Source organism: Dendrobates tinctorius, unplaced genomic scaffold (assembly GCF_039654945.1).
Source record: "Dendrobates tinctorius isolate UK_male_01 unplaced genomic scaffold, ASM3965494v1 ptg000008l, whole genome shotgun sequence".
Classification (NCBI taxonomy): Eukaryota; Metazoa; Chordata; class Amphibia; order Anura; family Dendrobatidae; genus Dendrobates; species Dendrobates tinctorius.
The window spans coordinates 22,282,099-22,308,299 of record NW_027361676.1 but is presented as its reverse complement, the minus strand read 5'-3'; the positions used below and the strand labels follow the sequence as shown (position 1 = coordinate 22,308,299).

The following is a 26,201-nucleotide window of genomic DNA, read 5'->3' as shown; positions in this document are numbered from 1 at the left end:
CATTCTGCCTTCTAAAGTAGAGTTACAAACAAAGGAATTAACAGGTAGGATTCCCTAATATGTACTAACATATTCTTGAGGTTACGACAGTTTCCATATGCATTTTTATGTATATTTTATGGTTGCATTTTTAGGGAGATAAACATAAGATATGATTAAAATATCAAAACATGCAATGCTAATAAAAACAAACTTAGTAAGTAGTAGAATAAAAATACATTTATTGCTAGGACAATAACAGTTTACAATAAGAAATTTAAAACAGAGTTTCATAAACCTACAAAGCACATATTGCTTGATGTTCACATCCAGTGAGCCTATGCTTGTCTCGTAACAAGTACATTCCAGGGAAAAAAAGTGAAAACACATTCTGGCGCTGACATTAGAGCTGACAAATTTTTGGTGACGTGTTCTAAAGAGTTTTCGGCACTGCAGCATTTCATCAACTATTAAGAGAATGCAAAATAAATTCTAGAATCACTCAAAGACTTCCCAACTAAATACTGCTACAAATGAAGAAACATCATCAACACAGTAACCTAAATAAATATTCTTTATGGAAGCTGCTTATTATATCACTTTTTGGCAACACCAGCAGGAAGACCTTGTTAAAATTGTATATGCATATTACCTACATAGATATTTAACCAACCTTAACATTTATAAGTTATTCTTTTAAAAAATATATTTATAAGAAACACATAAAATATACTTTCTTTTAGCATGCAAGTATGTATGTATTTATTGGTATACACAGACATAAGTGTTGAATAATATAAATATATATACGGTATATATATATATATATATATTAGGTTACAAAAACAAAAATATATTACACTAACAATTAACCAGCTGAAATAAGCTTTTATTTTCTAACAAAGGCCCCAAAAGTATCACTTTATTTTCTAAGTGGGCATTTTTTGATGTTTTTAAGAGTTACAGGCTATATAACAGGCCAGAGTCACATCCAGAGTTCTGCAGCCTTTGGATATAAAGTCTCTCATTTACAATGTTAAAAATAAATACATTAAAAAATATATATATACAGTTGTATGAGCAATTGTTTGCGTCCCGTTTCAGATTACCAAAGTTAAACATTCTACAAAGATAGCACAAGTAAACGCAAAATGCAGCTTTCAAATGAAGGGCTTTATTATTAAGGGAAAAAGAAAACAACCTACAGGGCCCTGTGTGAAAAGGTGATTCCCCCCATCCCTCAAAAACATAAATTAACTTTGATTTATCACATCTTTGGGAAGCCTAGTTCAAATTCCCTAGCCACACGCATACCCGATTACTGCCACACCTGTTCTCAATCAAGAAATCAATTAAATAGGACCTGTCTGAAAACGTGACCTAAATCCTCAAAAGCTAGACATCATGCCGCGATCCAAAGAAATTCTAGAACAAATGAGAAACAAAGAATTTGAGATGTATCAGTCTGGAAAAGGTTTTAAAGCAATTTTTCAAGGTGTGGGACTCCAGTAAGAGCCATTATCCACAAATGGCGAAAATAAGGAACAGTGGTGAACCTTCCCAGGAGTGACTGGCTGACTATAATTACCCCAAGAGCACAGTGATGACTAATCCAAGAGGTCACAAAAAACCCAACAGCATCCAAAGAACTGCATGCCTCACTTGCCTCAGTTAAGGTCAGTGTTCATGATTCCACCATAAGAAAGAGACTGGGCAAAAATGACCTGCATGACAGCGATCCAAGATGAAAACCACTGCTGAGCAATAAAAACATAAAGGCTCATCTCACTTTTGTCAGAAAACATTTTGATGATCCCCAAGACTTTTGGGAGAATACTCTGTGGACTGACAAGACAAAAGTTGAACTTTTTGGAAGGTGTGTGTCCCATTATATCTGGTGTAGAAATTAATCACAAATTTTTTTTTCCCAGTCATGAATATCACCATGAACAAACCTGGTGCGTACCAATAATCTAAATTCATTTAATCACTGTTTGGACACCATAAAATAGATTTAAAGGCTCCAAAATAATGGTACTAACGAAAATTCATTTTTTTTAGACAATATTAAAAAACATGTAATACTAGAGATGTGCATATAAATACATGAGGCAAATATAGCGTGGCACTACCGCAGGGTGCACAAGTAGGTTACCCAGACCAAAGTGAATAATAAAGTAACTTGGCACTCAACTGAATAATCCTTAGCAAATTAGATTTATTTTATAATTTATTGCAGTCCTGGAACTGCAATAAATTATAAAATAAATCTAATTTGCAAAGGATTATTCAGTTGAGTGCCAAGTTACTTTATAAATACATGAGGCACATGAATCACCTATAGGGTATCTCTAAACAATGCCAACCACTAGAATGTCACCTAACCAAGTAACCATGTTATACTGTGCCAAAAGATAGCGCATATATAAATTGCTTAAATGTGACAAAAAGCCTATTCTCTTATTGTGCAAAATAATGCATAACATGTGAACATGAAGTTCATAAGTATGGCTAAATACTTGTTCACTAGGCAAAAAATCCCGGTGATTGTGTGTATCAAATTCACCTGTCCAGGCTTGCTGTCATATGAAGGCTGCTCAAAGCAAATCCATATGAGACAATATGCTTGCCATCGCATGTGAACCGTCACACACAAAACCACCAGATAGCTATGGCTCAGTACATATCACAAGCGGTACCAAAAACTGATCATACCATGAGGTTGGAATGGAGTCCCCTAGGTATCCGTCGGCCCCAAGCATATTGTCTCATATGGATTTGCTGAACAAGTATTTAGCCATATTTATGAATATGTTCACATGTTATGCATTGTTATCGCAAATGCTTGATTTCAGTTGTTGCAGCTAAGGGTGGCCCAAACAGTTATTAGGTTTAGGGGGAAATCACTTTTTCACACAGGACCCTGTAGGTTTGGATTTCTTTTTCCCCTTAATAATAAACTGCATTTTGTGTTAACTTGTGTTATTTTTGTCTAATATTTAAAGTTGTTTGGTGATCTGAAACATTTAAGTGTGCAAAAAAGCAAAAGAATAAGAAATCGGGAAGGAGGCAAACACTTTTCACATAAGTGTATATGATCCCTTCAATGTGCTGTAAATCAGTAGTGATGCGTGTAATGAGACAGTACGAATCAAATGAAAGAAAAGTGCAGATGAGGAGACAGAAAGCACTGAACCCCTGCATAAACAACCACATAGGATGGTGTATGGACCTATAGGCTTTATATAGATTTGTACACTTCTTGTGCAGTAGCTGATGACTTTTGCCTTCTGAGTTGCACTATTCCATAAAGTTTTTAAATGAGCTATAGGGTTCTTGGGACCTAAACTCCCACTGATAACTTACAGCACATTAAGGCCTCCTTCACACGTCCTGGTGATTCCTGTACTGGAAAACCCAATACTTGTGAAATCTGTGATCTGTGTGAAATCTGTGTGTATATATGTGACATCCGTGTGCAATCCATGTGTTAGTCTGCTATCCATGTCCATGTGCTGTCAGTGTGACATGTATGGAATGAAATGCAGCATAGAAATTAAAGCGTTTTATGTATTACTGACATTCAAAGATATAGATAGCGATGATGAACATGATAGATGATAGAAAGAAATATGTCAGTGTGATTTCTAATCAGTGCTTTGCATGCTTATTTTTCTGTACTTGTATTTTTTATTTTAAATAAAGAAATAATTAAATTAAAAAAATGGTGTGGGGTCCCCCATAATTTTCATAACCAGCTGAGGAAAAGCCAACAGCTGGGGGGCTGATATTAATATTCTGGGAAGGGGCCAATAGCCATAAAGATTCCCAGGCTGTTGATATCAGCTCACAGCTGTTTGCTTTGCTTGTTTAATCACATGATCATTAATAAAGTGTTGTCAAAGCCAAATATCAGAAAGTATCAAAAAAGTAGAAAAAAAAAAGAAAAAATACTTATCAGCTCTCTCAAAGTGTAATGCAGCCCTGGGATCTTTCAATCGAGATAAGAATGCACATAAGGAAAAAATACCAGCTGGAGGATGGATGAGGCACCAGAGCAAAAGAAAAAATATTGTATTTACAACTTCACATTTAATGAAAATTAATTAAAAACATTTTCAAGGTGAAAAGAGCGATAAAAAAATTAGAGAAAAGATGAAGCGTTTCGAACCTGTTGGATATGGGTAAGAACCATGCTGGTTTGAAACTTGTCATAATTTCTCTAATTTTTTATCCCCATTTTCCCCTTGAATATGATTTTAACAGAGTTTCATTAAATGTGAAGTTTTAAATACAATATTTTTCCATTTGGGATTGCTGGATTTTTCCTATTGCTTTTGTGCATTACCCATCAAAACAGTAGCATTATTTAAAATATGATACAGCACAAAAGATAAAAAACGCAGTGTCAAAAATACAATAAAAATGCATGTAAAAACACGCAGTCAAAAAACACAATTAAAAACGTAAGTTACTCAATTTAAATAATGGGTGCAGAAAATCCATAATATCAAAAAACTCTCCAAATACTCATTGCGGGAATGTAGCCTAAATATTAAATAGACTTATTAAATGAGTTTTGAAGCGCCACTCCAGTCTTTTTATTTCCGGACTGGAATGGTGCCTCTAATGTAAGTTATCTACCCCTAGTAATATAGTTACCATCTGCCGTCTTAAGCTGTTCCCAGCACCACTCTGGTCCGACATCTTGTGATGTCAACTTCTGATCGACCGAAAGTCTTAGTTAACGGTCACAAGCTCCGAAAGTAAGTCTATAAGAAACTCATTCTGGCTTTCATAGACTTACATTTAGTGCTGACTTCCAGGTCGCTCAACAAACGCAGATGTGAACCACCAGCAGGTCACAAAATGCAGAAGATGGAGTGGTGCCTGAACATTGGAAATATTCTCTGCTTGCTAAAAGCTGTATAAAGCTTGTTCCGGGAGGGGGTCTGCATTCTGGAAAGTGTCTTTACTCCCAGCACTATATAAGCACTACATAGTTATCCCAGTTCAGTAATTCTGTGAAGTGTGTTTTTGACAACATGCCTTTTGACAGTTTCCAATAGCCAGCAGAACTGAAAAAAGCAGCTTTGGGTTATAAGACAGCCTATGTAACTCAGGATCAGTACACAATAAGCAATATCATAGTTACTAAATTATTCAGTAGTTCCTGTAGATTCTAGTATATCAGTAATATAGCATACAGGGTGAACTTAGACTTGTAAATACACCTACATTTTATGAACCAAGCAGAACCACTGGGTGTCCAAAAGGCCTTGAGAATATCCTGAAACATGTATTCGTATTGTTTGGGAGTAGCACCAGATGGATTACATGTAAAAAAAAACCTTAATGTAAGCCTAGCATGCTCGGGTGTCCTCCGAGTATTTTGGCGTGCTCGGGGATTTAGTTTTCGTTGTCTCAGCAGCAGGATTTGCGACTGCTAGACAGCTTGAATACATGTGTGGAATGCCTGTTTGTTAGGGAATTCCCACATGTATTCAGCCTGTCTGATTTAAATAACACACAGTGTACCTAAACCAGCACATGACATGGCTCCCCAAACCATCACTGATTGTGGAAAATTCACACTAGAACTTGAGCAGCTTGGATTGTGTGCCTCTCCATGCTTCCTCCAGACTCTCGGACCTTGATTTCCAAGTGTGAAGTATTCACAATCAATGATGATTTCGGGAGCCATGTCATCTGCTGGTGTAGGTCCACTGTGTTTTATCAAGACCAAAGTCAGCACAGCCGTCTAACAGGAAATTTTAGAGCACTTCATGCTTCTCTCTGCTGACAAGCTTATTGGAGATGGAAATTTCATTCTCCAGCAGGAATTGGCACCTGTCTACACTGCCAAAAGTACCAATACCTGGTTTAAAAACAACAGTATCACTGTGCTTAATTGGCCAGGAAACTCATCTGACCTTAACCCCATAATCTATGGGGTATTGTCAAGAAGAAGATGAGCGACACCAGACCCAACAATGAGGACAAGCTGAAGGCTGCTATCAAAGCATCCTGGGCTTCCATAACACCTCAGCAGTGCCACAGGTTGATGGCCTCCATGCCACGTCGCATTGATGCAGTAATTGATACCAAAGTAGCCCCGACCAAGTATTGAGTGCATTTACTTCACATACATTTAAGTAGGCCAACATTTCGGATTTTATACTAATTTTTTCAAGCTGGTGTTATAAACCATTCTAATTTACTGAGATAATGACTTTTGAGTTTTCATTGGCTGTAAGCCCTAATCATCAACATTAACAGAAATAAACACTTGAAATAGATCACTCTGTTTGTAATTACTCTATATAATATTTGAGTTTCACTTTTTGTATTGAAGAACTGAAATAAGCTAACTTTTTGATGATATTCTAATTTTATGAGATGCACCTGTGCATCTAACAGACGCTTTGGTTATTTTTCTTTTGCAACCCATGTATCTTATCTTTGGGACTAAGACAAAACCTTCTATTAGCAAAAAAAAAAACCTCTTGTTAAAAAGTCCTTATGTCTTACATTCTGTAGTCAGGGGGCTTGGTATTGCACCTGTTTTGCTTTTCCCAGCTACCTCAACCTGCTGCTCACAACACCAAAGGCCACATATATCTGTCTTGACTGGCTTCTCTGCACTCTGACTACCTGATGTCCACCTCCACCTTTTCCTTCTTTGTGACTTCTCTGTGCTTCGACTACCTGCTTCCTCTCTCTTAATGGCTGTACTGTCTACTGCCTGATGCCTACTTTCCTCCTCCTTACGGCTCCTCTGCACTTCGACTATCCCATTTTCCCATTTCTGCCTAACATTTTGCGGAATTATGGTTTAAAATGTTACTAAGGTGCATTCAGGGTGTCTCGGAGGACACCCGAGCATGCTAGGCTCACACCCTGCAAATGGGCTTTTACAAATGTAATGAATGTTTTCTATTATCTAATGCTGATAATTATTTATTTGGGCACCTCTAAACCTACACATTTTTACTTATTATTTAAGTATTTGCTTTATGAAGACAGTGTCTGCTTTTACATGCACTTGGCTCTCGGCTGTAGCCCTCCCAATTTGCACTAACAATACTGAAAATGTGTAAAAATATTATAACAATACAAAATCAGCCCCTTCATCTATCCTAGACCACTGAAAAATGGATCAATAGATGAAAGCAGTTAGTAACATAGTCTTTCCACTTCCGTACACGACCTGAAAAGCTTTACCTAATGTGAAATATTTTTTTCTCCTCTTTACTATGGTCTAATATCCGAGGTTCATCTTACTGTCAAGTGCACTGCATAGTTTGAAACAATGTAATATGTATTTTTTCCACTAAAAGCATATTGCAAGGAGATAGAAGCAGAATGTAACCACACAGAACAAAACGATTCAAAGGCCCAGGATGGACAGAACAATGTAATGACATTTTTTAACAAAAGTAATAAAAAAGAAAATATATACCAATACAAAATCATCATTATCAAGTGTGATTTGTAAAATAAAAAAAAACATGGTAATTACAGTGTATATAACCTTTTTATTATACAGGGCTGCATTGGATATAACAATTTAAAGATAAATATGGCAGGTGCCCACATAAATGGTCAGGCTTTTCTACAGTACTTCGGAAACAACGAAACGTTTTTTGTGAAGATTGCAATGTAAAATATGTGCACTATATAATATCTACTCTTGACTACTGATAAGATTGCCTTTGGACCCTGCATATTCCACATAAAAAGAAGAGATCTGTTTTCATTTTTTCCTCATTAAAATTTAGGTCTATTTTGTGATGTACTGCATGTGATAGATTATAAGTTTGTCCTCCATGTATATGTGTGCTCATAGAATTTAAGGGGTTGTCCTCTTTCAGAAAACTAAAGTAACAAACCGGGCTTTACATGCTCTCCCGGGGTCTAATGCTGAGTCTCTACTGCTGCCCCGTTCTCTGCTGTCTGACTGCAGCAGTGACATCTTTCAACAGCACTGCAGCCAATCACTGAGTTCAATGGCGCATGCTGTGTACACTGGCAGAGCTGCTGAGCTTACTTATTCCCTGCCACTTTGTCGATGTGATATCACTGCTGCAAACAAATAAAGTTGCACTCTGTCGTGCTAAGGCATGTAAATATGAAATATGAATAGCAATACTGCTCTAGATAATAAGAATAAATGGAGATTCTTAGCACATAATTTGGCCAATTCATGAAAGCCCAGCAGCCAACGACAAGGCTATCTCTGGTTTGCTGGCAACCTATCTATTGTGAACACCTTTCTTAGGCCAGTTTCATACTGTGTTAAATCAGCCCGGTCAACGCATAGCGCTGACGGGCTGCGTTAACGCTATAGCATAACGCGATTGCGTTATGCTATACCGCTAGCGCAGATGCTTCATCTGCGCTAGCGGTCATGGACCCTCGGACGCTGCAGCCCGCGTCCAAGGTTCCGTCACAGAATGACAGCACATCGCTAGCGCATGCCGATTATGGCATGCGTTGGCAATGCGCCCGATAATGGGGGTTAATGGACTGCGTTACACCTTGTTATACCGTGGTGTAACGCAGTCCGTCTAACGTACTGCCATAACGCAGTGTGACCCCAGCCTTAGTCTAAAGACTGAATTTATGGGAAGGTAGGATCCTACTGCAATTGAAACGGCCACAGGCTGGAGGGTGGAGTGCTTGGTCAGAGAGCTTATGTACAAATAGCAAAATACTGACTGGCACTTTCAAATTAGAAAACCGGTGTGTACAGGAGCGAACTAGGAGTAGCCATCGCTATATATAGCAAACAAATAAAGTTGCACTCTGTAGTGCTAAAGCATGCTTGGATCTGCGTTTGCACTACAGAGTGCAACTTTGTTTGTTATGTATGGAGATGGCTACTCCCAGTTCGCTCCTATACACACCAGTTTTATGATTTGGAAATTATTTTATGAAAGTAAAAGTTTAAATAATGAAATTTTTCACCTAAATCAAACAAAATATATATTTAAAATTCTGGTACATAACATAATGCAAACACACCACTGACCAAAGTCTAGCTGACACACAACCACACTGAACATTAATACTTCTAAACAGAAATGTAATACCTAGCTTTGAAGAGGGAGTTTCTGTATCTGATCTCTAGAGCCCATTTCTGTGTGCAGTTACAGAGCAATATTGTGATTTACAAGCACATTGTAAAGGAGATGCTACATAAAAATGTCATAAAGGAAGACAATATAATGTAAAGAAATACCGCTACACAAGGTGCAAAACATGAAAAGATAAAATTGGTCTATTTTGTTTTGCTGAAAAGTGAATCTTCTACAGGCTTTATTTGGCACCAAGTCTTGGTCAACATTTCTTGATTCGAAGCCTCTAAAAAATAACATATTCCTGGAATTTCAGCAGGAAAGTTTGGAGGAAGGTCTTCCCTTGATCGCGGTATAAACCTGAATCCTTTGAAATCTTTAAGCAAGCTGAAAGAATATTTTACAAGAATCAAAAAATAGAATGCAAATTATATGTTGTCAACATATAAATATAGTACAATATACTAATAAGTGGTGTATAGTAGTAAGTTAATATTTTGTAAAATGACAACCCAAAAATCTCAGTATTTTTCTAAATTTAGAGAATGTAAATTGTGAAGGTGTCAGGGTAAGGGTGGAGAATTTGATACCTCCATCTTACTACAGGACTGTGATAAAGAGTACAGGCTGTCCATGACTGTTTTCATTCGGATGGTCTTATAGCAGGGGCGAATGAATGAAACTAGTAGGACAGATCTTTGTCTTACAATTGACCCAATCCCAAAATTTATTAGGATGTTGACAGAATACAATTATAAAACAAAAATGTTTAAAAGAGGATATCGAGTAGGCATTTTATTTTGTTCTTTTTTTTCCCCAAAAGGTTTCTCTACCTTGGTCTTAGGACCTACCAACAACCAGAATATTTGGTACTCTGGCTACGATCAGCATCCAGACACACAGAGAAGCTCACCTATATGTTGTGGGGCTGATGTTTATGTTCCTGGGTATACTGCAAGATTCAAACTTATTGGCAAGTGTGACATTATTTCCAAAAAGGCAGTATCGAGGCATTCTTACACCGACAACCCCAGCAAACACTGAACCAGAGTGGAGTCCTATACGCATCTATAAAAAAGGGGAACACACAGAAAACCATTGCTAATAATATATATCAGAGTTGTATAACATTTAGTATTAACATAGCAGTAAATCTTAAGACGTTTTTTAGTTGTTTTCCTAAAAATGGAGATAGATTGAAACCTCCCCAAAAGTTTACCTAAACCAGATGTCCTGTAACATATTTTAAGCTACACCATACATTATATATACTGTCCATCTTCTTTTAGTTGACCAATCAAGACCACTTTTCATTATAATTATGAGTGGTTATCTCAAAGTGGTTTTGATATACTGAAATAATGCTGACATATAGATCTTTAGATCTATATTATAATGAGGTGTGCCAATAATGTTATCATAAAGCACTCAAACTTTTCCCTCAGGAAATCCAATTTAATTACCGTATATACCCGTGTATAAGCCGAGATTTTCAGCACTTTTTGTGTGCTGAAAATGCCCCTCTCGGCTTATACACGAGTCATTGTCCAGAAAGCCGGCGGGGGAGGGGGAGCAGAAGACATCATACTCACCCCCCTGGCATCATCACTGCATATCAGTCCCTCCCTGCATCTCAGTGCGGGCGCCGGCATCTCTCTTCCTGTCTTCCTTCCAGTGCTGAATGGTCACGTGGTACCACTCATTAAAGTAATGAATATGCACGCGTCTCCAACCCCAAAGGCCTGGATCACATATTCATTACTTTAATAAGTGATACCACATGATCACTCAGCACAGGAAGGGAGACAGGAAGAGAGATGCCAGCGCCCGCCCCGGATGAACCTGCAGGGACTGACATGTAGCAGTGCCAGGAGGGTGAGTAGCAGAGGGGGCGGGTGAGCCATGCGATATTCACCTGTCCCCGTTCCACCACCGTGCTGTCTTCCGGGTCCTCTGGCTGTGACGTTCAGGTCAGAGGGTGCGATGATGTGTTTAGTACGTGCCCTCTGCCTGAACAGTCACTGCAGAGAGCCGGAGACGTTGAGGAGCAGCAGTCACCGACGAGAGGAGAGCATATCATTTTTTTTTTTTTTAATCGCAGCAGCAGCATTATATGGGACATATTTTAATATGGAGCATCTTATGGGGCCATCATCAACCTTTATGGAGCATTATATGGGACATATTTTAATATGGAGCATCTTATGAGGCCATCATTAACCTTTATGGAGCATTACATGGGGCATATTTTTCTATTAAGGATCTTATGAGACCATCATCAACCTTTATGGAGCATTATATGGGGCATATTTTAATATGGAGCATCTTATGGGGCCATCATTGATAATTGTGCAGCATTATATGGGGCATATTTTAATATGGAGCATCTTATGGGGCCATCATCAACCTTTGTGCATTATATGGGGCGTATTTGAATATGGAGCATCTTATGAGGCCATCATCAACCTTTATGGAGCATTATATGGGGCATATTTTAATATGGAGCATCTTATGGGGCCATCATTGACTTTTGTGCTGCGTTATATGGGGCATATTTTAATATGGAGCATCTTATGGGGCCATCATTGACCATTGTCCAGCGTTATATGGGGCATATTTTAATAAGGAGCATCTTATGGGGCCATCATCAACCTTTGTGCAGCATTATATGGGGCATACTTTAGTATGGAGCATCTTATGGGGCCATCGTTAACCTTTGTGCAAAATTAAATGGGGCATATTTTAATATGGAGCATCTTATGGGGGCCATCATTAACCTTTGTGCAGCATTATATGGGGCATATTTTTCTATGGAGCATCTTATGGAACCATCATCAACCATTATGGAGCATTATATGGGGCATATTTTTCTATGGAGCATCTTATGGGGCCATCATCAACCTTTATGGAGCATTATATGGGGCATATTTTTCTATGGAGCATCTTATGGGGCCATCATCAACCTTTATGGAGCATTATATGGGGCATATATTTCTATGGAGTATCTTAGGGGGCTGTTGTGAGTTCATTTTCCCCTCCGTCACTGAGGCCTGGTGAACTCCCTATTCTAGTGAAGGAAGGTAGTGAGCCTGATTATCAGGCACCTGGGACTAATGAAGACGATTGGCTGAGTGGAGTCACTGACTGGATTTAAGGCAGCCTACGCCCTTTCTGCCCTGCGGGTGATTTCTCTGTGGACTCTTGGACACCAGTCTGATTCCTGCTCTCCTAAAGCTAAGTTTTCTGTTTTGCCTTTTTGCATTTAAGATTTGTTTTTGTTTTTCTTGCTTTTTGGATTCTGCCACTCCCTGCTGGAGTGTGCAGTGTTCCGTTAGCTCTGTCTTCAGAAAGTACCTGAGTGCTGATTTAGTTTTTGAAGCTTAGTTGCTTCAGGGCCATTTTTATATCAGCTTGTTGGCTTTTGTCTCTGATAGGGTTTTGGCAGATTGCAGACAGCAGCCTTCCTATCCGTTCCTATCTAGGTAGTTTTTGGGGCCCGTCTTTGCTCAGTCTGTCTTTCTGTCTGTGTAAGTGTTTTCATCTTGCTTCACCGTCATTATATGTGGGGGGCTGCCTATTGCTTTGGGGTCTGCTCTGGGGCAGTTAGATTTCCCCTTTCCTTCTTTAGGCCTATGTATCTCTCCAGCTGTGATCGAGGGGTCTAGGTCATCGTAGGAACCCCCCACGGCTACTGCTAGTTGTGTTGATAGGTTCAGGGGTCTGCAATCTGATAGTTGCCAACTTCTCTGGTTTTCTGGACTTAGCTAGCATTTCTGTTTTTGCCTCCTACGGTGACTCAATCATAACAGGGGGCCATCATTAACCTTTATGGAGCATTATATGGGGCATATTTTCTATGGAACATCTTATGGGGCCATCATCAACCTTTATGGAGAATTATATGGGGCATATTTTTCTATGGAGCATCTTATGGGACCATCATCAACTTTTGTGCAGCATTATATGGGGCATATTTTAATATGAAGCATCTTATGGGGCCCATCATGAACTTTCTGGAGCATCTTATGGGACCCATCATGAACTTTCTGGAGCATTATATGGGGCATAATTTGTATGGAGCATCTTATGGGGCCCATCATGAACTGTATGGAGCATTATATGGGGCTCCTGATTCAACATGGATATTCAAAAACATTTAACCCACTGATGTCTCAATTTTACTTTTATTGGTATGTATTTTTATTCCTGAAATTTACCAGTAGCTGCTTCATTTTCCACCCTCGGCTTATACTCGAGTCAATAAGTTTTCCAAGTTATCTGTGGCAAAATTAGGTTCCTTGGCTTATACTCGGGTCGGCTTATACTCGAGTATATACGGGTAATAAGAAGCTGTTGCATTCCCTATCATACTTCATATTACAAAGGGAATTCTTCTCCCTTAAAGCAATGCTCTTATGAGAAAATGGTTTTCATCATTGATGTACCATACAACAGCAAACAAATTTCATAATGGGCCATTATATAGACCACATGACTTTCACATGTCACCACCCATGAAGAGAAAATAAATGATAGGACTGATAAATGTAAAAAATACCAGTTAGGCTTTAGACAAAGAAGATGAAAAAATTAGGGATAAAATATAACCAGACTAATCACATGGCAGATGAAATTTACAGCAGGTGAGTAAGGAATTAAAAGATAAGTATCTCAATGACTTATATGTCTTCATAGTAACTGACCTTTATGGGTTCACCATGAGGAGACATGACTTTATCTGAAAGCTCCATCATTTTTAAAGCCATCAGAGCAACTTGAAAGGCATGTGTCTCACTATCCTTATGGAGTCCCCCAGCCACACAGTAAGCATCTCCAATAGTCTCCACCTATTAAAATTAAAAGAATTCACTGTAAATACTTTCTTTAACGCAGCATATACATACAGTGAGGAAAAAAGTATTTAGTCAGCCACCAATTGTGCAAGTTCTCCCACTTAAAAAGATGAGAGTGAATCCTGCTTTCAGCAGGGGGTTGGACCAGATGACCCAGGAGGTCCCTTCCAATTCTACAATTCTATGATTCTATGATTGATTCTATGAGAGGCCTGTAATTGGCATCATAAGTAGACCACAACTATGAGAGTCAAAATGAGAAAACAAATTTAGAAAATCACCTTGTCTGATTTGGCAAGATTTATTTTGCAAATTATGGTGGAAAATAAGTGTTTGGTCACCTAAAAACATGCAAGATTTCTGGCTCTCACAGACCTGTAACATCTTCTTTAAGAGGGTCTACTGTCCTCCATTCATTACCTGTAGTAATGGCACCTGTTTGTCTTTTATACTCATAACAAGTTCAACCTCAAACAGTCAAACTCAAAACTCCACTATGGTGAAGACCAAAGAGCTGTCAAAGGACACCAGAAACAAAATTGTAGCCCTGTACCAGGCTGTAAAGACGTAATCTGCATTAGGCAAACAGCTTGGTATGATGAAATCAACTGTGGCAGCAATAATAAAAAAATGGAAGACATACAAGGCTACTGATAATCTCCTCAATCTGGGGCTCCACACAAGATTTCACCCCATTGGATCAAAATGATAACAAGAACGGTGAACAAAAATCCCAGAACCACACGGGGTGACCTAGTGAGTGACCTGCATAGAGCTGGGACCACCGTAACAAAGGCTACCATCACTAACACACTACACAGCCAGGGACTCAGATCCTGCAGTGCCAGATGTGTCCCCCTGCTTAAGCCAGTACATGTCCGGGCCCATCTGAAGTTTGCTAGAGAGCATTTGGATTATCCAGAAGAGAACTGGGAGAATGTTGTATGGTCTAATGAAAGCAAAGTAAAACTGTTTGGTAGAAACAAAACTTGTCGTGTTTGGAGGAGATAGAATGCTGAGTTGTATCCAAAAAACACCATACCTACTGTGAAGCATAGGGGTGGCAACATCATGCTTCGGGGATGTTTCTCTGCAAATGGACCAGGACGACTGATCCATGTACATGAAAGAATGAATAGGGCCATGTATTGTGGGATTTTGAGTGCAAACCTCCTTCCATCAGCAAGGGCATTGAAGATAAAATAAGGATGGGTGTTATGAATGGGTCACCGAGGAAGAGCAGGCCCAGGCTAAGCCACAGAAAACCAGAGAGGTTGGTAACTAAGTGGATTGCAGATCCCTAATCCTATCCACACAACTAGAAGTAGCCGTGGAGCGTACCTACGATGATCCTAGACACCTCGGCACAGCCGGAGAGCTAACTAAGCCTAAAGCAAGAAAGGGGAAATCTAAACTGCTCCAGAGCAGACCCCAAAGGAATAGATAGCCCCCAAACATATGTCGGTGAGACAAGATGAAAACACAAACGCAGGAGGAAAATACACTGAGCAAATGATGGGGCCCACACTGACCAGACAGGACAGGAAAGGATAGACACTGTCTGCAATCATGCAAAAAACCCTGCAAAAAGTCCAACACGTCTGATGCACAAAAACACTGAAGTCGCACGACTTCGCCCCCACTATATCAGCACTCTGGTATATTCTGAAAGCAAAGCAAAAAGAGACCAATATAACAGGGGACAAAACAAACTGGCACAAGCAGTAACATATGGGTGGTGATTCAGCACAGCCCTAGCTGGCGTTGGCTGACCCGCACAAAGCAGAGATAGACAAAACCAGATCAAATGCAAACAGAAAAGCAAATGAACCACTTAGCTCAACCATGCAGGGACAGAGCAGGAGACATCAGACCTCTGAAGGCACTGGAAGAAAATCACCAGCACGGAGAGAGGGAGTTGGCTGTCTTAAATCCCAATCTGAAACCCCAGATCTCCATTCGTCATCCTCATTATCAGGTGGCCAGCCTCTGTCAATCAGATCAGCTCCACTACCTCCAGTAACCACCAGAGGGAGCCCAGAAAGAGAACTCGCAACCCCTCTGTCAATCTGACCAGCTCCTCTACCTTCAGTAATAACCAGAGGGAGGCCAGAAATAGAATTCACAACAGATGGGGTCTTTCATCATGATAATGATCCGAAGAACACCGCCAGGGCAATGAAGGAGTAGCTTCGTAAGAAGCATATGAAGGTCCTGGAGTGGCCTAGCCAGTCTCCAGATCTCAACCCCATAGAAAACCTTTGGAGGGATTTGAAAGTCCATGTTGCCCAGCGACAGGCCCAAAACATCACTGCTCTAGAGGAGATCTGCATGGAGGAATGGACTAACATACCACCAACAGTGTGTGCCAACCTTGTGAAGACTTACAGAAATGTTTGACCTCTGTCATTGCCAACAAAGGATACATAACAAAATATTGAGATAAACTTTTGTTAATGACCAAATACTTATTTTCCACCATAATATGCAAAATAAATCTTGCCAAATCAGACAAGGTGATTTTCTGGATTTGTTTTCTCATTTTGACTCTCAAAGTTGTGGTCTACCTATGATGTCAATTACAGGCCTCTCTCAGCTTTTTAAGTGGGAGAATTTGCACAATCGGTGGATGACGAAATACTTTGTTCCCCACTGTATATGCATAACATCATAAATTTTGATCAATAAAATTGGAAATGTAACAGACTAAGTCTTGGAAAACCAGGGGTCACGAAACATCATGTTTTAGGAGGTTTGCTTTTATGCAATTCTCTAAATATATTAGTTCCAAAAAAGCTTTGTTTCTATTTCTACAAAATTGATAGTGGTATGACAGATGTATTACGATATGGTATGATCCATTTTATATTTTGTTAAGCATGTTAAGTTTAACATTTGGTATTCTTTACTGAAGTAGAATAGTGCAGTATTTCACTGGTTGTACAACTCTGGGTGTCTACTCTTCCATGTCTTTCTATTACATATATTACTTTTCGTACTGTTAGGAAATAATAATAAATAAAAATTCTAGTCTTACAGAAATTACGTTGAAGAGGACCTGCCACCATTTTAGAAGTGGTCAGTTTTTGCTCTTATTTTATTCCCGTGGCTCACCTTAGAATTCCATTTTTTCTATATAAATCCAATGTAAAGTTTCAGAGATTTGGGCCTTTTTATTTAGTGCTAATTTTTATGGGAGTTGATTATAAGGTATTTTTGGGGTCGTGTCTTGAGGCTGCTGTGTGTTATTGCTCTGTGAGCCACACCCGCTTGTAAAGACCATAAAAATTAGCATTAAATTGACAGGTCCGCTGACAGTCTGTACATCCTTTTGCAGTTATACACACATGTAAATGGTGCATAATTTACCTACCGGTATTTATTTAAAAAAAAAAAAAACCTGCTGCATGTTTAAACTCAGATTTGGGAAATCCTATTTTTCAGACATTGAAGGAGGAGAGACACCTTTGCATCCTGGGCACCACAATTACCCAGATAATCATCCGGACTCCTGACTCCCAGCGATAATCCTGCAAAGGTCCTATTCATTAGAAAATAATTAATGCTGAATATTTGCTGGTTGCCAGCCCCAGTCTAAAGTGATGCTAATGATGTGCTTGGTTGTGTATGCACAGAACTCTTTTTTCAAATAATTAGGGGGAGCAGCATTGCTTATATAGCACTATCATATTCCGTATCGCTTTACAGACATTATTATGCTTGTCCCCGATGGGGCTCACAATCTAAATTCCGTATCAGTATGTCTTTGGAGTGTGGGAAGAAACCGGAGAAAACCCATGCAAACATGGGGAAGGACGGGGTCACACTTGCAAAAACTTGCACTGTTGTATTTCTATGCAGCTGAGCGCTCCGGTACCAAGTGCCGGGTGTTGAGATTCCAGACTCAAGCGAGTTTCTTGCAAGTGTGACCCTGGCCGAAAACATACAAACTCCTTGCAGATGTTGTCATTGGTGGGATTTGAACCCAGGACCCCAGCGCTGCAAGGCTAACCACTGAGCCACTGTGCTGCCCAATGCTGAGGACTGTACTGGATCCCTAACCTCCCTAAAGGTTCCTATGGTCTGACTGCTATAAGTCATATCTGTCAATGATGTTAACAGCATCATAAGCAAGATGGTTGTCCCCCACATCATGCAGAAAATACAACAAAACTGTAATAATAAAAAAATGAATCTACCTCCGTGTCTGGTTCAATTAGTAAAAAATAACGGTAAGACATTTTCATTAAACAGATTACCGTAAACTACCAGCAGCTCAAGTACTGTAATTCAAATTAATACACATCTATGTACTAGAAGATCAGCGAAGCAGACAGAATGGGAGAAGTTCTTGTATAGCAGCTCAACAAGAAAGTCCAAGCTCATAGGACAAATTCACAAGCAGCATACCACCAATTTAATGCTAGGGAAAGGGGGGAAAGGAGGGAGGGGAATCGTGAATAAAAGTTAACCTTTATTATAAATCATAAATTAAATTAGCAAATTTTAGATTAATTTACCATACATCATAAAGATGTTAAATCTGAGACCAAATCACTTGGGATTTAGTGGATCACAGTGGTGCTTATAAAATAATAACTCACACACTGTGATCCAATATACATCTTTATGATGTTTGTTTTTTATTTTCATTTAACATTTGCTATTTTATGATTTACTAGCTGAAGAGCCCGGCGCTGCCCGGGCATAGTAACTAACTGTGGTTAGTTATAGAAAATTATAATTATCCTCCATCCCATAGTCCCGTGCCCATATACCCATCATACATATCCACGATCCCATAGGCCTGTGCCCATATACCCATCATACATATCCTCCATCCCATAGTCGAGTGCCCATATACCCATCACACATCCTCTATCCCATAGTCCCATGCCCATATACCATCATACATATTCTCCATCCCATAGTCCCATGCCCATATACCCATCATACATATTCTCCATCCCATAGTTCCATGCCCATATACCCATCATACATATTCGCCATCCCATAGTCGAGTGCCCATATACCCATCATACATATCCTCCATCCCATAGTCCCGTGCCCATATACCCATCATACATATCCGCCATCTCATAGTCCCGTGCCCATATACCCGTCATACATATCCTCCATCCTATAGTCCAGTGCCCATATACCCATCACACATCCTCCATCCCATAGTCCCGTGCCCATATACATATCCACCATCCCATAGTCCCGTGCCCATATACCCGTCATACATATCCTCCATCCCATAGTTCAGTGCCCTCCATAGTCCAGTATCCTCCATTCCATAGTCAACCATTATGACATCATAATGAGCGGCGGCAGGGCTTGCGACCTATGATGACATCAGCGTCGCCATGGCAACCATTGTGACATCATAATGAGGGGCGGGGCTTGATACGCACACACTGCTTCCCCAGTATGCAAATAGAGGCATTATGACATCACAATGAGGGGCGGGGCTTGACGTGCACACACTTTTTCCCCAGTATGTAGATAGGGGCAAAATTGTTTGGCGAATTGGAACGCGCGGGGTTAAAATTTCGCCTCACAGCATAGCTTAGGACACTCTCGGGGTCCAGTCGTGTGACTGTGCCAAATTTTGTGACTGTAGCTGCGACGGTGCGGATGCCTATCCCGGACATACACACATACACACACACACATACATACACACTTTGAGCTTTATATATTAGACTAGCTGAAGAGCCCGGCGCTGCCTGGGCATAGTAACTAACTGTGGTTAGTCATAGAAAATTATAATTATCCTCCATCCCATAGTCCCATGCCCATATACCCATCATATATATCCACGATCCCATAGGCCCGTGCCCATATACCCATCATACATATCCTCCATCCCATAGTCGAGTGCCCATATACCCATCACACATCCTCCATCCCATAGTCCCATGCCCATATACCCATCATACATATCCTCCATCCCATAGTCCCGTGCCCATATGCCCATCATACATATCTGCCATTTCATAGTCCCGTGCCCATATACCCATCATACATATCCTCCATCCCATAGTCCCGTGCCCATATACCCATCACACATCCTCCATCCCATAGTCCCGTGCCCATATACATATCCTCCATCCCATAGTCCGTGCCCATATACCTGTCATACAAATCCTCCATCCCATAGTCCGGTGCCCATATACTCATCACACATCCTCCAATCCATAGTCAACCATTATGACATCATAATGAGCGGCGGCAGGGGCTTGCAACCTTTGATGACATCAGCGTCGCCATGGCAACCATTGTGACATCATAATGAGGGGCGGGGCTTGGCGCGCACACACTGCTTCCCCAGTATGCAAATAGGGGCATTGTGACATCACAATGAGGGGCGGGGCTTGACGTGCACACACTTTTCCCCCCAGTATGTAGATAGGGGCAAAATTGTTTGGTGAATTGGAACGCGCGGGGTTAAAATTTCGCCTCACAACATAACTTAGGACGCTCTCGGGGTCCAGACGTGCGACTGTGCCAAATTTTGTGGCTGTAGCTGCGACGGTGCGGATGCCTATCCCGGACATACACACATACACACACACATACAGACATACACACATACATACACACTTTGAGCTTTATATATTAGATAATAAAGGTTAAGATTTATTCACAATTCCCCTCCCCTTTCCCTTGTATAGCAGCACTCTGCATTGCCTTAGGCCAGTTTCCAGTTTCCTCATATATGCCTATGAGGCTGAAAGTCTGGGTTTGTAGACCAATAGACAGTCTATCCATTGAAGTCCACATATTGATCTGTCTTAACCTTTATAGACATGGTTCTGTTTTTTACCATCTGTTAAGGGACCATGGACTTGGGTATATACAGTTAGGTCCAGAAATATTTGGACAGTGACCAAATCTTTTTTGAGATTTGGGCTCGGAATGCCATCATTTTGGATTTAAAATTAAACAACTGAGATGCAACTGAAGTACAGACTTCCATGTTTAACAGCTTGAACAAAAATATCCTGTTAAATATTTAGGAATTGCAATCATATTTCTACAAAGCCTCCTCATTTCAAGGGCTCAAATGTAATAGGACAAATTAAGTTTACCATAAATAAAATGTCAATTTTTCATACTTTATAGAGAATCCTTTACAAGCAATGACTGCCTTAAGTCTGGAATCCATGGTCAACACCAAATGCTGGGTTTTCTCCTTTGTGATGCTTTGCCAGGTCTTTGCTTGTAGCTGGCTTCAGTTGTTGCTGGTTTATGGGTCTTCCTGCATTAAGTGTCATCTTAAGCAAGTGAAATGCATGCTTGAAGTAGTTGAGAGCTGATGATTGATATGGCCATTGCAAGATATTCCTCTTCTTTATCTTAAACTCCTGGGTTGGTTTTGCAGTATGTTATGGGTCTTTGTCCATCTGTACTGTAAAGCGCCATCAGATTAACGCTGATGCTTTTTTGTTAAATCTGAGCATCCATCTGCTCCTCTGCCATGTTTTACACAGGATTTGGTATGCTTTTGAACATGAGTCATTCCAAGCCTTCTCCATACTTTCTTTTTCTCCATCCCTCTGGTACAGGTTGATTCTGGTTTCATCTGTCCAACGAATGTTTTTTTCCAGAATTGGTCTGGCTTCTTTAGATGTTTTTGGGAAAAGTCTACTCTCGCCTATTTTTAAAGCTGATTAATGGTTTGTTCCTTGTGGTGAACCCTCTGTATTTATTTACTCCTATGAAGTTGTCTCTTTATGGTAGACTTAGATACTGAAACATCTACTTTGTGAATGGATTAAGATCAGGGCTTTGTGATGACCACTCCAAAACATTGACTTTGTTGTCCTTAAGCCACTTTGTTACCATTTTGGCTTTGGATTGATACGCACATGTCGGACCAAAGCACGTTCATCTCTGGAACTAAGAATTAGTCTCCTTCCTAGCGGTATGATGGGTGGACATTCCCATCTTGTTTATACTTGCGTATAACTGTTTGTACAGATCAACGAGGCACCTTCAGGCATCTTGAAATTGTAACCAAGAATGAGCCAGACTTGTGCAAGTCCACAATTCTCTTCCTGATATCTTGGCTGATTGTTGGACACTTTCCCATGATGCTACACAAAGAAGCAGGGTGTTTCAGGTGTGCATTAAAATACATCCACAGATGTGTCTCTAATTAATGCAGATGTTGACAAAAAACCTTCAGAGACTTCCAAACACATGACATCATCAAATGCGCAATTCAGAATGGTTTAAAGGCATAGTAATCTTAGTGTATGTAAACTTTTGACTATGCAGTAAGTAATAAAAATGCCCTAAAACATTCTCTCTCTCTCATTATTCTGGCATTTGGCAAATTTTAATAATTATAGTAATCTTAATTGACCTAAAACGGGAAAGGTTTATTCTAATTTCATGTGAGATATGTATGTAAACTTTGGTTTCAACTGTATATAATTAGTGCATCGCATGTGTAGTTTACTGCACATGTATTCAGTTAAAAAATAAATAACTAAAAGAAAAAAGCCTGGGGTCCCCCTAATTTTTAACCCCTTACGGGATAGTACGTCAGCGGTCAGAATCCCCTGCTTTGAGGTGGGCTCCGGCGGTGAGCCCACCTCAAAGCTGCGACTTGTCAGCTGTTATAAACAGCTGACATGTGCCTGCAATAGGCGCGGGCAGAATCGCGATCCGCCCATGCCTATTATCTACCGTATTTTTAAGACTATAAGATGCAGCGGACCATAAGACGCACCCCAAATTTTCAGAAGAAAAATAGGGAAAAAAATTAATGCGTCAAATGAGGGTCCGTCTTACAGTCCGAATTATTCAGCTTACCTGGGGGGTAGGGTGTGATATGGAACGCTGGTGGAGTGCGGGAGCTCCTTTCACAAAATGCCGGCGGAGCCCCTGCACTGCCGATCACCTGCAAAAGTGCCGCACCAGCCCGGGATGCCTGTGCTGGGGCTCCGGGATTCCCATCAATGCCGGCGGAGCCCCTGCCCCACCGATCATCTGCAAATCACCGCCCATTAGCCTCGGATGGTGTCTCCTGGTAAGTGCATCTGGACCATAAGACGCACCCCCATTTTCCCCCAAAATTTTTTGGGAAAAAAGTGCGTCATATGGTCCGAAAAATACGGTAGTTAAATCCCGCTGTCAAAAGCTGACAGCGGACATTTAGCTACAACTTCCGGCCGGAAATGAGTGCATTGCTGACCCCCATCATGTAATCGGGGATTAACGACGCGTTGCCATGACAACCAGAGGTCTCCTCGAGACCTCTTTGGTTGTTGATGGCAGATTGCTATGAGCGCCACCCTGTGTTCGGCGCTCAAAGCAATGCAGTATTTCTGCTACATATAGGCGATCTGAGCAACGCTTATATGTAGCAGAGCCGATCAAGTATGGGATGCTTCGAGGCTATTGAGGCATGCCAAAAGTAAAAAAAAAGTGTTTTAAAATAAAAAAAAAAACATAAAAGTTTAAATCACCCTCCTTTCGCCCCAAGCAAAATAAAACAATAAAAAAAAAAATCAAACCTACACATATTTGGTATCGCTGCATTCAGAATTGCCCGATCTATCAATAAAAAAAAGGATTAACCTGATCGCTAAACTGCGTAGCGAGAAAAAAAATCAAAAAATCAGAATTACGTTTTTTTGGTCGCCATGACATTGCATTATAATGCAATAACGGGCGATCAAAAGAATGTATCTGCACAAAAGTGGTATCATTAAAAACGTCAGCCTGGCACCCAAAATTTTAGCCTGCACCCAACCAGAGATCACGAAAAATGGAGATGCTACGGGTCTTGGAAAATGGCGCAATATTCTTTTCTTATTTTAGCAAACTTTGTAATTTTTTTTCACAACTTAGATAAAAGAGAACCTAGACATGTATGGTGTCTATGAACTCATAATGACCTGGAGAATCAAAATGTCAGGTCACTTTTAGCATTTAGTGAACCTAGCAAAAAATCCAAACAAAAAACAATTCAAGTGTGGGATTGCACTTTTTTTGCAATTTCACCGCACTTGGAATTTTTTTTCCCGTTTTCGAGTACACAACATGTTAAAACCAATGATGTCGTTCGAAAGTACAACTCATCCCGCAAAAAATAAGCCCTCACATGCCATATTTACAGAAAAATAAAAAAAGTTATGGCTCTGGGAAGAAGGGGAGCGAAAATCGAATAACGCAAAACCGAAAAGCTCCGGTTATTAAGGGGTTAAATTCCAGATGAGGGAAAGCTCACAGCTGTCTACTTAGCCTTTACTGGTTATTCAAATGGGGGACCCCGCAAAAGTAGGTGTGGGGTCCCCCCTATAATTAGCAACCAGCAAAAGCTAGTCAGACAGCTGTGGGCAAATATAAATAGCCAAAGAAGAGGCTACTTATATTGGCCAGACTAGGAACATCAACCTTCAGCCGCCCCATAAATGGCGCATCCATTAGATGTGCCAATTCTGGCCTTTAACCTCCGCTCTTCCTACTTACCCTGGTGTGGTGGAAAGTGGGGTAATAGTAATGAGGTTGATGTCAGCTTTGTGTTGTCAGCAAACATCAAGCACAGGGGTTAGTAATGGAGCGGTATCTATGAGACATTCTCATTATTAACTCAATAGTCAAAAATATAGTAAAGACACAGACCGAGTAAAGTACTTTATTCGAAAGAAACACTCAAAGTCCTTTATTTGAAATAAATACTCCCCGATCTTCTTTTTCCCATTTACTGTATTACTGCATAAATAAAAAATAATATACTACCATACTTCTCCTCACCTGTCTGCTGACAATTCCTATGTGATGCTGTCCCTGGGAGAACTCAAGCTCTGTCATATCCGTGTGGATTGTTGAGCGGTGGCATGATGCGACCGCTCAGCAAGTTAGCCGATGCACACTCTCACAGGAGAATGATTATTACCCCCTTCCTAGACTATAAAAATCAGCCCCCACTTGATGCTAGGTGAGAAAAATAGCATTGTACTCACATGACACTCATCCTACTTTTCAAGAACAACTTCGAACCCTTTTTATTTACACTGATGAGTGTGAGCCCTAAAGCTGAGAGTCTAAGCCCATACTGAATATATAGCAATATTTTGAATATATTTTGGTAAACAGCTAAAATGCCAAAACTTATGTCATGGCCCAAATATTTCGGGAACTAACTGTATATTAAAATAATAGTTTGACCTATTTTGATACAGTACATAAAGGAAAATATACATAAAAAATGAACTGAAAATAAAAGGATCCAATAATACAAAATACAATAGACTTATTTAATTTCAAAATAACCACAACACTGAAAATTATTATTTCACAGAACAAAACAGGCTCAAAGTGTTACCTTATAGACGTCCAATTCTCCACATTGGAAATCAAAGAGTGTGTAAAGTTCATTCAGCATGGTGATAACTTGCATGGGTGAACAATGAGAACATATTGCCGTGAAGCCCACGATATCAGAGAAAAGCATGGTCACATTGTTAAACTTCTTGGCTTTCACAGTCTGCCCTTGCCACAGCTGCTGAGCAACTTCACCAGGAAAGATTGAGAACAAAAGGTCAACAGTTTTCTTTTTCTCCTCTTCTAAAGCTTGGTGAGCACATTCTAGGGTAGCCTTCAGCTTTCCTAATCTCTTTTTCAGTCCATCTTGAGCTCTGGCCTGCTCACCAATCAGCACCACATCTCTTAGAGCATTGTGGATCGGAATATCTGACAGATAGAGACCTCGTCCAGTGAAGTCTTCTAATCTATCTACACAGGGAGAGCCAAGGAACAAAATAGAGCTTGATTCGAAGACATAGATCATCTGGCCTTTCAGATTCATTGACTGGGACTGTGTAAGAGAAAAAAAACAGGTATTACATGTAAGGTGAAGGTTCTCCCTTGTAATTTAGTTATACTATTGGGTCATTTTGGCATACTTATTAAATCAGTGCCTACAGTAAGTGGTAACTTGACTCAAGCACATTTTGATACATAGGTGAATAAAAAATATTCAGATATCAAACGTCACTTATCTCTCAGCTTAACATCAGCTACTTCAGTAACTTTATGGAGTACGCATATTAGTTTGACAACAAATTTCTCCCAACAGAGTGGAAGGCTTTACCATGTCCGAGGAGATAAAATTGGAGCATGTCAACAGTTTCAGCTAACTCCACTAGGAACTTGTGCATTTGGGTGCCTTACAGGATACGCAAGAAGCTTACGACCCCACTCATCTGCTTCAACAGCCAAATAAGAAAGCCATCTTTAAAAGCAGCTTCTATGCTAATGCTAACGA

General features: G+C 40.0%; 1 protein-coding gene across 1 annotated transcript in view; it reads right to left on the bottom strand.

The window, feature by feature from the left end:
* Positions 1-204: 204 nt before the first annotated feature.
* Positions 205-26,201, bottom strand: part of GUCY1A1 (guanylate cyclase 1 soluble subunit alpha 1) — a 108,191-nt gene continuing 82,194 nt past the window's right edge. The window contains exons 5-8 of the mRNA XM_073576429.1: positions 25,260-25,751; positions 13,763-13,906; positions 9,973-10,127; positions 205-9,446 (exon numbers count right to left, since the gene is read on the bottom strand). Coding sequence (XP_073432530.1) covers positions 9,263-9,446; positions 9,973-10,127; positions 13,763-13,906; positions 25,260-25,751 — 975 coding nt within the window. The 3' untranslated portion in view covers positions 205-9,262. The remainder of the gene's footprint in view (positions 9,447-9,972; positions 10,128-13,762; positions 13,907-25,259; positions 25,752-26,201) is intronic.